The sequence below is a fragment of the Thunnus maccoyii genome, chromosome 2 (genome assembly GCF_910596095.1).
Source record: "Thunnus maccoyii chromosome 2, fThuMac1.1, whole genome shotgun sequence".
Lineage (NCBI taxonomy): Eukaryota > Metazoa > Chordata > Actinopteri > Scombriformes > Scombridae > Thunnus > Thunnus maccoyii.
This window is the reverse complement of record NC_056534.1, coordinates 30,913,735-30,930,719: the sequence shown is the minus strand read 5'-3', so window position 1 is coordinate 30,930,719 and position 16,985 is coordinate 30,913,735. Positions and strand designations below refer to the sequence as shown.

At 38.2% G+C, this 16,985-nt stretch overlaps 1 protein-coding gene across 1 annotated transcript in view; it reads right to left on the bottom strand.

Annotated features, from left to right (window-relative positions):
* LOC121905204 overlaps window positions 1-16,985 on the bottom strand; it is an 84,110-nt gene that overhangs the window by 41,131 nt on the left and 25,994 nt on the right. Inside the window, 2 exon segments of the mRNA XM_042423280.1 lie at window positions 174-626; window positions 16,525-16,842. Of these exon segments, the coding sequence (XP_042279214.1) occupies window positions 174-626; window positions 16,525-16,842 (771 nt within the window).

Below are 16,985 nucleotides of genomic sequence, written 5' to 3'. Positions count from 1 at the left end.
TGTTGGATGAGGTTCTGTTATCCACAGAGGAGCATCGGTTCCACAACTTTGCTCAGCTACGCACCTCTCTGGAATATGAGCATTGGTTTGCCCCAGGAACAGGCGATACCAGCCTTGCCAGTTAACATTTATGTCACAGTGTAGAATCGGATTCATTGTATTATTAGTTGAACGCCACTCATCATCCAGTACAGTGTAGTGGTCACAGGGGTCGGCACAGTCATGCCCATTATTTCCGATGCAGTCCATGCCTATAGGACAAACATTGTCTCCACAGTTGAACTGGACAGACTGGGAAGAGGGGCCTGATCTGGTGCTGGAGGAAGGCTCCATGCATTCAAAGGAGCCTGGTGTGTTTTGGCAAACCTGAGGTGGAGCACAGGGCGAGTCTGGGAGGGAGCACTCGTCAGTGTCCACACAGCCGCTGTCTGGCGACCAATGATAACCTTGGCTACAGCAAGAAGAGTCACTGCAGAGTTTTGTGCTGTAACAGGTGAGACCATTGCCTACATAACCATCTTTACAGACACAAGAGAGCGCCTGGCTGGCAAAGGTGTCGCCTCTTTCTCGTGACTCCTGGCAGGTGGCTTCATCATGACACAAATCACAACTGGCTACAAGTGTCCCTGTGAAAAGCAGAGAGATAGTGTGATGCAGGCTGTTACTTATTTTCAGCAGCTTTTCTGAATGAAACAGTGAAAGTAAAGCTATTACATTCAAGCGACATAAATACTTTTTAATTAGGCAGTCTATGAGTAAAGTCACACTGATTTATGAAGGTCTTTTCAAATCTCCTCAGAGTAATATCTGTAGAAATGAATTGAAGCTAAGAGTGTGATTGCCAGCTTTTACATCTGGATTAGATATCCGTATTTTAACAATATTATTATCGCATTACTATGTTCTTATATACTGGATGTGAGGTTTCAAGGGGTCTTGAAATATGGCACCTGTCTCATGGTGGATTATTATTACAAAGGCATATTAAGCAATAAAGCATAGTATGTGTGAAAGTATGTTGTGTTATGTAAGTCATCTAGAATGTTCCAATTGAGGACTGTCATAAAAAAGGCATCTCAGATATTGATATCTATGTCAGTGTAAGAATATGTGACATTGATAGTGTCAAATGTTATCTAAATTTGAAGTGGAAATATGAGAGAATTACTGAGAAAATTTAAAGTTAACAGGTTTATTATTATTATTATTATTATCATTATTATTATTATTATTATTTATGAGGGTAGAATTTGTGTAATCCATCCCGATATATATGATGCTGGCAGTTATGATTTATGTGTGGGGAGGCAAATTCAATGCATCAATTGATTAAAGTCTTTCAATAGAAGTTCATTCATGTGTGACACAAAAGGGGGGAAAATGTACCAAATCTATTTAAGTTTCCAAAAATCAAAAGGGAAAAAGCAATTACACAGTGAATATGTGTCATAATGTGCAACCGAAGATGATGAGATGTCAGATGGTTTACCTGAAGTGCTTCCCGTAATAATCTGCAAAATTAGGATCAACAATAAACCTCCAGGCACCCCCATTCTGGACAACATCCAGGACACAAACCTGTTAAAAAAGACAACAAAGATGTCTTAATAAACCCCAGAAAACTGCACAATGTGCCGACTTAGTGAAATGGCAAATTCAACACAAATGGACAATCTTAAATCTATATTTCCAAACTGCTGCTGTGCATAAAATTCATTACTTTGCCAGTGTTTGTACATACCTTGGAGAGACTGTGTGGGAATCCAGGAAAAAGTTGAAAGTGTAAATCTCTCAGTGAGACTGTGAGAATTTATAGGTCTGTGTTATAGTGCTCAAAGAATCATACTGACCATTAACTGGTGAATCGCTTCAATGGGTCATTGACAGCACTGATTCATATCTCATCAAAACAGTTACTTATTAATCAAAAATTATATAATAACTTACATTCATTGCCTTTTGAAATCATTGGCACACAAACAAAGTCTTTAGTCAATATATTTTATGCTACTACAATCAGTCTCAGGTCAGTGTTGAAAGACAATAGAAACCTTTTGATCTTCAAAAGTTTGCACATTACAGTGTTAATGTATCTACCGAGTGGCCCATTTATAATCACCTTTTGTCAACAGCAGTGACTGAAATGCCAGAAAGTACAATGAGTTCATGAGCATGAAAGTTTATCCCTCTAGTCTTCATTTACAGTCTTACACATTTTAACTAACTGTCACTGACATCCATTTCCAGAAATTGGAGGAGGACCATGGATTAAGATTATTTTGTTCAAGTTCAAGGAAGAAGTACGTACATGCAATTATAAACAGGTTTAAAAAAACATTAACCATGTGATGATCCCCTTGATGTCATTGATATCATGTATTACTTTGCATTTTACACCATGTTATATTTCATTATATATTTAACAGTCTGGCTTTGAAAAGGTTTGTTTTTTATGAATCAAACTATAAAAGCAACTTGGTTTAAATATGTACTGCAGGGAACAAACATGGAAAACAACAGTGTACTAAACAGTTTTGAGTCATTGTGCCCCTTCCTGAGAATTATGTCATACTATTATATTTCAAAACTCACTTCCTCCTCATATTTCATCATCCAAGGTAAATGATTGACTCAGTACTTTGTACTATTACAAGAGGAGTGTGCTATTATGATTTTTACAACAATTTATGCTGATAAGAGTCTGTATGCACCAGTGTGCCTATTACTGAAAGTATTCTACCAAGCATTTTCTGCACTTTTCTTGAAGTATTTGGTATCATTCAAAAAGAAAACCTCACTCAAATACAACTTTCAGCCATACAGGCCATAACATTATTAAGAAAGAATGTTTATGTACATCTCAGGAAGTATTTGAGTATATTTGCACATCACTTATAACATGTCAGATAATCACAGCCAAAAGTAAAGAACACAATACATAACAACACATAGTGACAGAGAGACATTTTTTACATTTGTCATGAATAGATATGTTTTATGATGACATCATGTTTTAATTACAAATTTCAAACCATTTGCCCTGAAAAAAAGACATCCTTATATAATAATAACAATAATAACTTTATTGATATAGCACCATTTAAAAACAGAGTTTACAAAATGCTTTGACAGACAAAGCAAAAGCAGTACAATGCAAAGCAAAGACATGAAACAGAAAACAATAACAGATCTGACCTTAAAAAGATGGCTGCTAAAGGCAAAGAAAGACAATAAAGAGATGATAAAAAGTTTAAAAGAAAGATGAAAAGTTTAAAAAAGTTTAAAAGAAAGATGATCAAACAATCAATGAACATTAAATAAAAGCAAGTCTATAAAAATGGGTTTTAAGAAGTGATTTAAAAGAAGTAACTGATTCTGCAAGCCTTATCTCCTCAGGCAGGTTGTTCCAAAGTCGAGGGGCCCTGACGGAAAAAGCACAGTCACCTTTAGATTTAAGCCTCGACTTTGGAACAGCCAGAAGGGCCCCACCTGAGGATCTAAGGCTGCAGGCTGGCTCGTACGGGGTCAGCATATCTGTTATGTAGCTTGGAGCCAGACCCAGACGTGCTTTAAAAGTGATCAGTAAAATCTTAAAATCAATTCTAAAATGAACAGGGAGCCAATGGAGAGAAGCCAGGATTGGGGTGATGTGATGTAGTCTGTTAAAACCAGTAAGAAGCCTAGCTGCTGTGTTCTGAACTAGTTGGAGGTGGAACAGGGATTTTTGTGTAATACCGAAAAGGAGGGAGTTGCAGTAATCTAGTGTAGAGAAAATGAAAGCATGGATGATTTTTTCAAGGTCTGAATGGTGGAGCGTTGGCTTAATTCTGGAAATGGTTCTGATTTGGAGGAAGCAAGACTGAACAACTTTGTTAATGTGCGGTTTGAAACTTAGACCTGAATCGAACAGCACTCCCGTGATTTCTGGCGGTGGGCTTCGTGTAGGTGGATAGGGGACCAAGACTGATGGGGTTATTTGGATTAGGGGGACTGAACAGTATGACCTCTGTTTTTGAATTGTTGAGTTGAAGGAAATTTTGTGCCATCCAACAGTTGACTATGCTGAGACAATCTACAGCAGCAGCTAGGCTTCTTGGGTCACCAGGTCTCAAGGGAAGGTATATCTGTGTGTCGTCTGCATAGCAATGAAAAGAAAATTTGTGTTGTTGAATGATTTGGCCAAGTGGAAGCATATAGATAGAAAATAAAATTAGACCTAAAATCGAACTTTGCGATACACCACTGGTAATGTGGGCTGTGGAAGAAGTGAAATTACCAATGGTGACCGAGAAGGTTCTTTCTAAAAGGTATGAATAAAACCAATCAAGTGCAGTGTCCTTGATGCCCACCCAGGTTTTAAGATGGTCAATTAAAATAGTGTGGTCTACTGTGTCAAAAGCTATACTTAAATCTAAAAGAATTAAAATTGCACTCTCCCCCCTGTCAGCTGCTAAAAGGAGGTCATTAGTTACCTTGAGGAGGGCAGTTTCTGTGCTATGTAAAGCTCTAAAACCAGACTGAAATTTCTCAAAGATATTGTTTTGACACATAAATGCTAAAAGTTGGGTTGAAACAACCTTTTCTAAAACTTTGCTTAAAAAGGGAAGTTTAGAAATTGGTCTTAAATTATTTAAAAACAGAGGGATTGAGGTTAGGTTTCTTTAAAAGAGGTTGCACAACAGCATGTTTAAAAATAGAAGGAAAAAATCAATTTTTGGGGGAACTGTTGATAATCGATAAAATACTGGTGCCAACTGTGTCAATAACTTCTTTGAGAAATTTCGTGGGGATAGACTACAAGACTACACGTGGTGGGCTTCATATGGGCTATGATATCAGATAAAATTGACAGTGATATAGGATTAAAATGACTAAAATGACAATTAATGTCCCTGCTGGTATGTAAAACATCGGCTGGGGGGGGGGGGGGGGGGGGGGGGGGGATTTGTTGCCTTATTTCCATGACCTTATCACTAAAAAAATTTAAAAATTTCTTACACGTTTCTTGTGATGCATCAATAAAATGACAAGGGGAGGGAGTTGAGCAATTATGTCAGCTTGAGAGGCTGTGCTTATAAAAGCAGCAGTGCTTGGTCAAGCGGTTAGAAAATTGTCCTTCAGAAGGAGGACCTGGGTTCAAGATACTGTAAGATAATGAATATCCCTGCCAGATCCTGTTGACCTGACCTTTCTGCAGAAGAGTAAGGGAAAACATTTTCAATATGGGGACCAGTAACTCAGTCTTAATTACAGTAACAATGATTGGATGGACTAACATACAGGCAGCACATACGGTACATATTCAGTACCATCGTTTCACCATTTATGTATGGGACACCATTTATGTCCCATACACCAGTGAAGGAGTCAACTTTTATTATTTATTATCTGGTCTGTCAGAAATAACATGACTGATGTCCCAAAACATTCCCCAGCTAAATCAAAAAACATTCTTTTTTGTCCTTCAAAGTCCACCCCAATTTTACAAAGCCATCTTGGCTCCCTGTCTACAAATGTCAACCCTGCAGCCAGAAACAAAAAAACCTCTCCAGTACCAAACTCCTGGAGAGGGGCTGGACTCTTCTTTTTCAGAATTGCCCAGGGTGAGACCTCCCAGCTAAGCGCTACTGTATTGGAGTTCTCCCGGTGGAGTGAGAGGGTTGCCTCCTTGCAACTACATGTCACTGGGAGAAAGGCTCTGATTGTTGTTTATAGGAACATACCAAACAACCATTCAGAGTATCCGGCTTGCTTGATGTTTCTGGATGGGGTCCTGCCTGGTGACTCCATAGTTCTGCTTGGGGACTTCAACCCTCATGCGGACAACAATGAATAAACCTGGGCTGGGGATTTGGAGGAACGGCTGGCCTGATATAAAACCAAAGTGGTGCTTTGTTATTGGACTTCTCTGTTAGTCATGCATCAGCCATAATGAATACAATGTTTGGGCATGAGGTGGTTCATAAGTGCAAAAGTCCAAAACCCCTTAAGCCAAAGATTGATGATTGATGTTTTAGTGGTATCATGAGATCTGTTGCCATATGTCTTGTACACTCAGGTGAAAGAGAAGCAGAGCTGTCAACTGATCAGCGCCTGTTAGTGAGTTGGATCAGGTGCCAGACAGACCTCGTAGACCAAACGTATAGTGAGGGTGAACTGGGAATATCTGCTGGAGGCCCCTGTCTGCAGGGTCTTTGGCTACCAACTCTCCTGCATCAAAGTTTTTGGAAAGTGCTGTATAAATACAGTATAAGAAAGATTATTATTATTATTATTATTATTATTATTATTAGGAGGTGCCCGGCCTGGTGTCACCCCACAGTGGCCAGAACCGCCATGCACTGCACGCTCAACCCAAAGGCAGAACATCTGAACATCAGTGGGTCAAGTGACCAGCAGCTAATAAGAAGACAGAACAGTTCCAGTTTGATGTGGAGGGGGAGTGAATCCTTGAAACCACAGTCAGCAGTGATGTAGATCAGTCATTGACAGCACTGATTCATATCTCATCAAAACAGTTACTTATTAATCAAAAATTATATAATAACTTACATTCATTGCCTTCTGAAATAACTGGCACACAAACAAAGTCTTTAGTCAATATATTTTATGCTACTACAATCAGTCTCAGTTTAAAAGAAAGATGATCAAACAATCAATGAACATTAAATAAAAGCAAGTCTATAAAAATGGGTTTTAAGAAGTGATTTAAAAGAAGTTACTGATTCTGCGAGCCTTATCTCCTCAGGCAGGTCGTTCCAAAGTCGAGGGGCCCTGACGGAAAAAGCACAGTCACCTTTAGATTTAAGCCTCGACTTTGGAACAGCCAGAAGGGCCCCACCTGAGGATCTAAGGCTGCAGGCTGGCTCGTACGGGGTCAGCATATCTGTTATGTAGCTTGGAGCCAGACCCAGACGTGCTTTAAAAGTGATCAGTAAAATCTTAAAATCAATTCTAAAATGAACAGGGAGCCAATGGAGAGAAGCCAGGATTGGGGTGATGTGATGTAGTCTGTTAAAACCAGTAAGAAGCCTAGCTGCTGTGTTCTGAACTAGTTGGAGGTGGAACAGGGATTTTTGTGTAATACCGAAAAGGAGGGAGTTGCAGTAATCTAGTGTAGAGAAAATGAAAGCATGGATGATTTTTTCAAGGTCTGAATGGTGGAGCGTTGGCTTAATTCTGGAAATGGTTCTGATTTGGAGGAAGCAGGACTGAACAACTTTGTTAATGTGTGGTTTGAAACTTAGACCTGAATCGAACAGCACTCCGTGATTTCTGGCGGTGGGCTTCGTGTAGGTGGATAGGGGACCAAGACTGATGGGGTTATTTGGATTAGGGGGACTGAACAGTATGACCTCTGTTTTTGAATTGTTGAGTTGAAGGAAATTTTGTGCCATCCAACAGTTGACTTTGCTGAGACAATCTACAGCAGCAGCTAGGCTTCTTGGGTCACCGGGTCTCAGAGTTTTTGGAAAGTGCTGTATAAATACAGTATAATAAAGATTATTATTATTATTATTATTATTATTATTATTATTATTATTATTATTAGGAGGTGCCCGGCCTGGTGTCACCCCACGGTGGCCAGAACCGCCATGCACTGCACGCTCAACCCAAAGGCAGAACATCTGAACATCAGTGGGTCAAGTGACCAGCAGCTAATAAGAAGACAGAACGGTTCCAGTTTGATGTGGAAGGGGAGTGAATCCTTGAAACCACAGTCAGCAGTGATGTAGATCAGAAATGCCACTTAATGGCAACCATCACTGTCAGCATTGCCGCTGAGAGGTTTGGCATTATGAGGCAGTGGGTAAAAAATACAACAAAGATGTCTTAATAAACCCCAGAAAACTGCACAATATGCCAACTTAGTGAAATGGCAAATTCAACACAAATGGACAATCTTAAATCTATATTTCCAAACTTCTGCTGTGCATAAAATTCATTACTTTGCCAGTGTTTGAACATACCTTGGAGAGACTGTGTGGGAATCCAGGAAAAAGTTGAAAGTGTAAATCTCTCAGTGAGTGAGACTGTGAGAATTTATAGGCCTGTGTTAGTGCTCACCATTCATTAGTGAAGCACTTCAATGGGTCATTGACAGCACTGATTCATATCTCATCAAAACAGTTACTTATTAATCAAAAATTATATAATAACTTACACTCATTGCCTTTTGAAATCATTGGCACACAAACAAAGTCTTTAGTCAATATATTTTATGCTACAACAATCAGTCTCGGGTCAGTGTTGAAAGACACTAGAAATCTTTCGATCTTCAAAAGTTTGCACATTACAGTGTTAATGTATCTACTGAGTGGCCCATTTATAATCACCTTTTGTCAACAGCAGTGACTGTAATGAAATGCCAGAAAGTACAATGAGTTTATGAGCATGAAAGTTTATCCCTCTAGTCTTCATTTACAGTCTTACACATTTTAACTAACTGTCACTGGCATCCATTTCCAGAAATTGGAGGAGGACCATGAATTAAGATTATTTTGTTCAAGTTCAAGGAAGAAGTACGTACATGCAATTATAAACAGGTTTAAAAAACATTAACCATGTGATGATCCCCTTGATGTCATTGATATCATGTATTACTTTGCATTTTACACCATGTTATATTTCATTATATATTTAACAGTCTGGCTTTGAAAAGGTTTGTTTTTTATGAATCAAACAGGTTTCTTTGAAACTATAGAAGCAACTTGGTTTAAATATGTACTGCAGGGAACAAACATGGAAAACAACAGTGTACTAGACAGTTTTGAGTCATTGTGCCCCTTCCTGAGAATTATGTCATACTATTATATTTCAAAACTCACTTCCTCCTCATATTTCATCATCCAAGGTAAATGGTTGACTCAGTGCTTTGTTCCATTACAAGAGGAGTGTGCTATTACGATTTTTACAACAATTTATGCTGATAAGAGTCTGTATGCACCAGTGTGCCTATTACTGAAAGTATTCTACAAAACACGTTTTCTGCAATTTTCTTGAAGCGTTTGGCATCACTCAAAAAGAAAACCTTACTTATTATGCTTGTTTTCATGTGTATATGTAAATATTTATTGTTGTTTTTGTCGCTATCATTTCCCCCTCCCCGTCTGATTGCATGTGACAGCAGAAGCAAATACACACACACACACACACACACACACACACAAACACGCCACTCAAAACAAGCATTTACCAGGATGTATTTCACCAATAATCCTGAATCATGGCTCCACTTAAATCAATTAAAATTAATTAATGAAAACTGGAATATACATAGGATTTGCTCCTAAATTAAAAGGAATAAAATATTTATTCACTTAAATCAACTAAATCCAGATATCTGCCTACTTCAAGAAACCCATATGTCAAACTCTAATGACCACACATTAAAATCAATTAAGTCATTTAATTCACAAGAGAATCCCATTAACTCATATCGCCATATCTTAAATACATCAATCAATAACACCAGTCTGACCATAGCAAATATCTACAAACCCAACACAGATGACCCCCTCCCGTCTTTCATAGATTCTTCACATCATTATGTAATTTCACAGACTCCAAAATTATCATTGGAGGTGATTTTAACACAGTTCTCAACCCAGCAATAGACTGAGCAGGAATAGCAAGCAGGAAATGGAAATCCACAGAGGCAATAAAACAGTATATGGAGGAGTTTGGACTTGACGACAGTCGGCAAATAAATAATCCAACAGCAAAAGAATTTTCATATTTCTCACCACTACATCATTCGTTCTCTCATATCGACTTTTTCCTAACTAGTGAATCGATCATACAGGACATAACTGATACTCAATCCCTTCAATTATAATAAGTGATCATGCTCCTATCTCATTACATCTACACAGTAAACAATTCCATAAACAACCCTCCAGATGGCGCTTCAGTATCTCTTTGCTTAAAGACCCAGACTTTGACAGGTTTTTAAGCAATGAGCGGGCATCCTTCACTGATATAAATAACTCCAAATAACTCAGCAACCTGGGAAACTGCAAAAACAGTAATCTGGGGGGAAATAACCTAATAATCATTTTACAAAAGAAAACAGAAACAGCACATAAAAATAATTTAGAACTAAAAATCAAAGAATTAAAAAATATTCATGCCAAAACTCCCACAGCAGAAAACCTCAACAGGTTTAGGAAATATAAATGAGGTATGTCTGACATAACAATAAAAAAAACAGTTTTTAATACAACAACTTAAACATGAGCATTTTAAATATAATAATAAATCTGGGAAATTTCTCGCAAATCAACTTCAACAAAAGAAGGAAAAAAACTTCATTCCAGCTGTAAAAAGCTCAGCAGGGAAAATCCTGATCTCACAAGCAGAAATAAAAAAACACCTTCCAAACATTCTACCATCAATACACATCAGATAAAGAACCAGATCCTTAAGATATAAATAAAGTCCTCCATAACACAGACCTACCCACACTAACAGAAAACCAAGCTGAAACATTACATAAACCATTTACATCAGGAGAATACTGCAAAGCATCCTTGCAAATATCCTCTAATAAAGCACCAGGCCCCAATGGCTTCCCTGCTGAGTTTTTTTTAGACATTTCTGGCAAACTAGTTCACCTCTTTTTTCAGAATGACACAAGAATTAGTAAAAACCGGTAAAATCGCACCCTTCCCTCCAGCTATTGCCCTCTATCTCTAATCAATAGAGACATCAAAATCATCAGCATAGCATTATCCACTAGAATTGAAACTGTCACCATCACCAGCCTCCCCTACTGAGAAAATTCAACATTATTATTCTTGTTAATTCTAAAATTTCTCTTTTTTCCTTGTTCCTTTCCGGTCCCTCTCCAGATGTATTTATTTCTTTATTCATTTATTTATTTATATATTTTTACTTGTTATTATCATGAGTATTACTAACTTTTTATTTATTTATTTTTTTGCCCTTATAACCACTCACCCTGATTGCTCCTCTACACTTACATACACACTCACACCTACACACAAACAGAAATCCTGTACTACAGACTGCCCTATACCTTCCCTTATACACACAGTCCATATCAAACTAACATTTGAATCTTTCTTTTCTGCTGTGTTTTGTCTTGTTGCGCAAATCCTGTCATATCATCTATTGTATTACGTTTTGTTTTGTCTTTTATCACCTGTTTTGTCTCATCTCACTAAATAAAAAGAGAAAAAAAAGAAAAAGAAAAACGAAAACCTTACTCAAATACAACTTTCAGCCACACAGGCTGTAACATTGTTAAGAAAGCACATGTTTGTATACTTCTCAGGAAGTTTTTGAATACATTTGTACATCACTTAAAACATATCAAATAATCAAAGCCAAAGCTCTGCTCTGATCTGCTTGAGTAGTGCAGTTTGGTGAGAGTGTTGTCCATGAATCAGTACCAGGTTTCAGGTATAAAGCTGGGTAGAAACTGTTGTCAAGGCAACCTTTTACAAATATTCCCTGTACAAATTAGATACAATAAAACAGATCGGTGACCCAGTGATTGTTCCCTTAGTTTATTTGTAGCAATTCCCTGCTGTTAAAATGTATTATTAATGTTTCACCAAGAGCTATGAAGACTCCTAAATCAAATCAGAATGCTATAAAAAAATGTAATTTTGTCCTGTTAAACAAACATACAGATGTATTTTCTGTGCTTTTAACTGACATCAACTTTGACAACCTTGCTTGAGGAGAGAGTGCGCTGTGTGAACATTAAGATATAAAGAGTGACACTTTTCAATGTTGGACTAAGGCTGCACATCAATGTACCATATGTTTAGATAATGTATTTATATTTTTAAAAATGTTAAATGTGCATTAGAGATGAATACAGTTTCTCAAGCTTGATGTACAAAACTGATAGGAGCCCTGAAGAAATTTAAATAAGTGAACCGTGAATTAAGATTATTCTGTCGAAGGAAGAAGTATGTACGTGCAATTATAAACAGATTTCAAAAATGTTCAACCATGTGATGATCTCCTCGATGTCATTGATATATATTACTGTGCATTTTACACCATTTTATGTCTGTCTTTGAAAAAGTTTGTCTTGATGAATCAAACAGCTTTCTTTGAAACTACAGGAGCAACTTGGTTTAAATACATATTTCAGGGAAGAAACATGGGGAAAAAAAACAGTGCACTAGACATGGAGAGCTTTCTTGTTCTCCCAGTGTGCAGTATATACACATGTACATTATTTTGTTTTTCATTTCTTATCATTACTTACTGGAGTCATTGTGCCCCTTCCTGTAGATTCTGTCATATTATCATATTTCAAACTTACTTCCTCCTAACATTTTATCATCCAAGGTAAATGGTTGACTCAGTGCTTTGTTCCATTACAAGAGGAGTGTGCTAATACATTTTTTTCAACACTTTATGCTGATAAGAGTCTGTATGCACCACTGGGCCTATTGCTGAAAGTATGCTACAAAGCATTTGCAGCACTTTTCTTGTGTTTGGCATCATTCAAAAAGAAAACCTTACTTAAATTTAACTCTCAGCCACACAGGCTATAACATTGTTAAGAAAGCACGTTTAAGTACATCTCAGGAAGTATTTGAGTACATTTGCACCTCACTTATAACATGTCAGATAATCAAAGCCAAAAGTAAAGAACATAATACATAACAAAAGACAGAATGGTTCCAGTTTGATGTGGAGGTGGAGTGAATTCTTGAAGCCACAGTCACTTAATGGCAACCATCACTGTCAGCATTGCTGCTGAGAGGTTTGGCATTATGAAGCAGCGCGTGACAAGAAGCCTCGTGGGGCAAAATTGGCAGGAGACAAGAATAAGCCACCTACAATAAGCCGAGAGCTGAAATCTCTAAGGAGGGAGCAGCAAGGGAGCAAGGGGGGAGAATAAGGCTGCCTTAAAAGATCTTTGTAACATCATGAAGAAGAAGACCATCGTCCTCCTCAGTGCACAGTGGCACAGAAGAAGGGGAAAAGAGAGAGTGAGGAAGTAAGCTGCAATTGTGGCAAACCCCATCAAGTTCACCAAGAATCTGCTTGGGCAGAAGTGAAGTGGCCACTTTGCTTGCTCCAAAGAGGAGATTGACCAGTACTTCAACAACACCCATAAAAATAGAGAACTGAGAGAACTGGGAGATTTTTTGGGCTTTGATGTCACCACCAGAACCCATTAAGTTCAACACCAATTAGACAACCTTGAAAGAGATACAAATAGTCATCAGAGCTACTAGAAAAACTTAATCTCGGAGTTCTCATGGAGTGCCTCACAAGGTCTCCAAGAGGTGCCCCAGGTCTTGTGGTGATTATGGAGGATCCTCAAGGTGATTTGAAAGCGAAGACGGTAGCTCAGCAGTGGAGGTTTGCAGAGAATCTCTGAAAATGAGGAGAATACAAGCAACATTGAGCACTTCAGGGCCATCTCACTTGGGTTGAAGGCAAGATCTTCTTCAGTATCATTGCTCAATGCCTGATGACACCCTTACACACCTGCAATGTAGAGGTTTCTCCTCTAATTCTTCAAAATCAAAGGACTGCATAGGAAGGGAGCCTTCAGGAACATCAATAATGCCACAGAAAGGCATCAAGATGGCAGATGTCTGTGAATCAAGACCTATGAACCACACATGCTAATTGGACAGAAAGTGATCAATCCTGGTTTGATTGCCTGGGCGATGGTGTCTGATATTGAAAAACCTGTTGAAAAGACCCCCAGCTTACATCACTGACTATGTGTCCATATACATCACAAGATGTATAAAAAAAAAAACAACTGCAGTGCAAAAATTCACACTACAAAAAAATGTTAAGTAACTTTATCTTCTTCATGCTGCAATGACTCTACACACTTTTGTAGCAGTTCACCTTCTGCTTCATCTCCAACCAGCTAATGTTAATTTAGGATTTCATTTCTAAATTGTGATGACCATAGTAGCTAGCACTATGCTAGCTGTCTGGGTTTAACCCTGAATAACATATACATAACAACAGAGAGTATGATGATATGTTGGAGCAGGTTTTATAGACATGCACTTAGGTTTACAGAAAAAAGAAACCAGCTGTCATTGTTCTGTCACAGTCTGGCTCTATGCCCCACCACCAGTCCACGAGATACCTTGGGAAGGGCAGATAAGAGAGATTGCAAATTGTATTTAAGGACCACTTGATATACTGTTGCATGTTTCATTGACCCTTGTAGAAACTAAGTGCAAAAGTGAACTGTAACTCAGGGCAACAGTTGTCCTTCAGTCCAGTTTAAGTTGTTACATGCAGCCTTAATATGCAGGCCACTGCGCTTGACAGATTTATTGGTTCATGTTTATGTAAACAGGAATGTATGTTTCTAATCGTTATGGTAAAGGTTCCTTGGTTGGCAATGTAATACTGAAGTTTATTTGCTGTGTTTGCTCAGTGTGACTTGTGCACCTATTTAAGTTATATTTATGTCATTCTGAAACAGTTTGATGAATGACAGTTTATATATGAAGACGATTGTGCATGATCATCTTATAAACTTTTATTTAACTTATGGATGAAGGTTTGTTTTTGATTTGTCCTCAGCTCAGAGAAGGTATTGCCTTTTGTGTTTTTTCTTGTTTTACTCAGCCTGCTTTTCCTTCCACACCTGCCCTGCATTCAGCCTCGTTAGCCCTGCCCTTTCCCAGTGTTTTCCCCAGCCAGTCAGCTTCTTTCCTCTTCTCCTGTTTCATCTCCTCATTCGCTTGAGTTTCTCCACCCATCTCCCCTTCTGCACCTCATCTCCTTGTTAGTTCAGTTAGTATTTCAGTTGGGATGGGCCTTCTCACTCCACCTGATTGTGTGCCTTACTTTACTCCCATTTTTTGCAGATACTGGGAGTCAGCTAGCAGGTGGAGTTGGGAGGTTTGCCTTGTACCTGCCCATCTGGGTTGGGCTTCCCAGAAGGCATAAAAGGACTGCCCTTCTGAGAGTCTTGCTCTTTCTCTCTCAGCCGAGCCTACTGCAGGGGCCTCAGCCTTTTTCTTTTGTTTACACCACGTTTTCATTCATCCATACATTACAAACACTACTGATGTTTCTCCGACTTACACACCCCACCAGTTAGTTGGTGTATTATTTCTTTGAGTTAAATAAATTACTTTTGACTGATATGTCTGTGTGTGGCCTCCCTTCTTGTTGCCAGCCTTGAGCCAGGTGGTAAGGCAGTCCAGCAAACATGGGGAGAACATGCAACGCCACACACAAAGGACCAGGGACAGCTGGAGTTGAAATCCATGACCTTCTTGCTGTGAGGCAACAGTGCTAACCACTTAGCCACCGTACCTCTTTTTTTGTCAGTTTTGCCTTTATTGGATAGGGGATAAGGCAGACAGGAAACAAGAGTAGAGAGGGTATGACATGCAACAAAGGTCCCTGGCTGGAATCAAGCAAGGGATTAGGGGTGTGCGCGAATACAAATACATTATTCAGCAAAGCACAAATAGTGGGTTTTATACCAATATTAGTTTCATTCAAATATTTTAAAAATTATTTGTTTTTGGGAAGAAAAAAAAAACCTGTTAAATACCAGTTTGCAGGTCTGTTACATTGTTATCTCGGTCTCTCTCCTCTGCTCCACTGATACATCCATCAGGGGTAAGTCCCAAGGGACTCTCCATAACCTGTTGTTCCCCTTCTCCTTTCCACAAAGTTAGGTTGTAAAAAAATAGGCAATAAATGAAAAGTGCAAAGCAAGAATCACCTTTGAAGTTCTACTACATGTTACATGGTGTGCTGTCTCTGTATTACTGGTGTATAGATAGGTAGAGGTCTGTGTGCAATGAGTCGATGAGTAAAGTTTTAGCTCAGTAGTCAGTGCAGTTGTCTATGATCTGGGAGACTCCAATTCAAGACCTGGTGTGGGGATCCCATTCTTTTTTAAGCTTCTTTTCACTTTTATTAGAATACAAATACAAATAATTGTTAATTTTTTTGTTTAATTCTCTATATACTACAAGTACACTGTACCAATGCTGTTAAAATACATTGAATTGAGTCCAACACTTATGAATAATAGATTTCAATGAATACTGTGACATCAGTTTTATTGTGTAAAATGCAGTTACAAATAAACATTCAAAGTTTACAAATGAAAGAACTATTGCTTAACATAAACAAGTATTTTTTCTTTCTTTGGAAATTAGAGTAAACAAAATAAACAATACTTGCAGCATCCAAATGCACACTATTTTCCCACAATGTGGTATTTTTGTATTGGTACGGTGGCAGTTTTTCAAATTTAAAGGTGGAAGGTGGCAGAGACATCCAGATGTAGGTCACATGATGCAGTCATCATACTTTTGAATATTTCATGATAGTATAAAAGTACACTATATTTCAATTTTTAATTAAGTGTGGTGAAAATATACTATTGAGTATTTCATGATAGCATAAAATTAATATACTTTCAATCTATTTAAAATGAGTGCACATTTATATAAATGTATTTGAAACATACTTTGCAATATTTCAGTGCATTTTAAATACACTTAAGTTAATTATTTTTTCAATTGGGTTCACAGACCACAGCAGCATCTTCACTGTGACTGCAGTAGTGGACCCCAAATCCTCGATGTCTGCAGTCTGTTATCCATGGTTCATTTCCTGAACAGCTGACATCATCCAACCAGATGGCTCCTCTGCCCTGTCCAAAAGCTGCATTATGTAGTGCTGAACGAGCCCTGCCACAGCCCAGCTGTCTGCACACCACATTGGCGTCATTCAGGTCCCAGAAATCATCACAGACTGTCCCCCACTGTCCATTATGTAAGACCTCCACTCTGCCAGAGCAGCGGTTGTCAGAGTTGACCAGCCTCACTGAACCAGCTAACAGAAAAGCATACAACATAATATTGTTGAAAGATGGACTTCATGAAAACAACAACATCTTTGAGAGACTAAAAGTAGAATAAATAAAATAAAAGTGTTGTGTAAATCACATACTTCATATTTCTGTAACAGATGGTGAC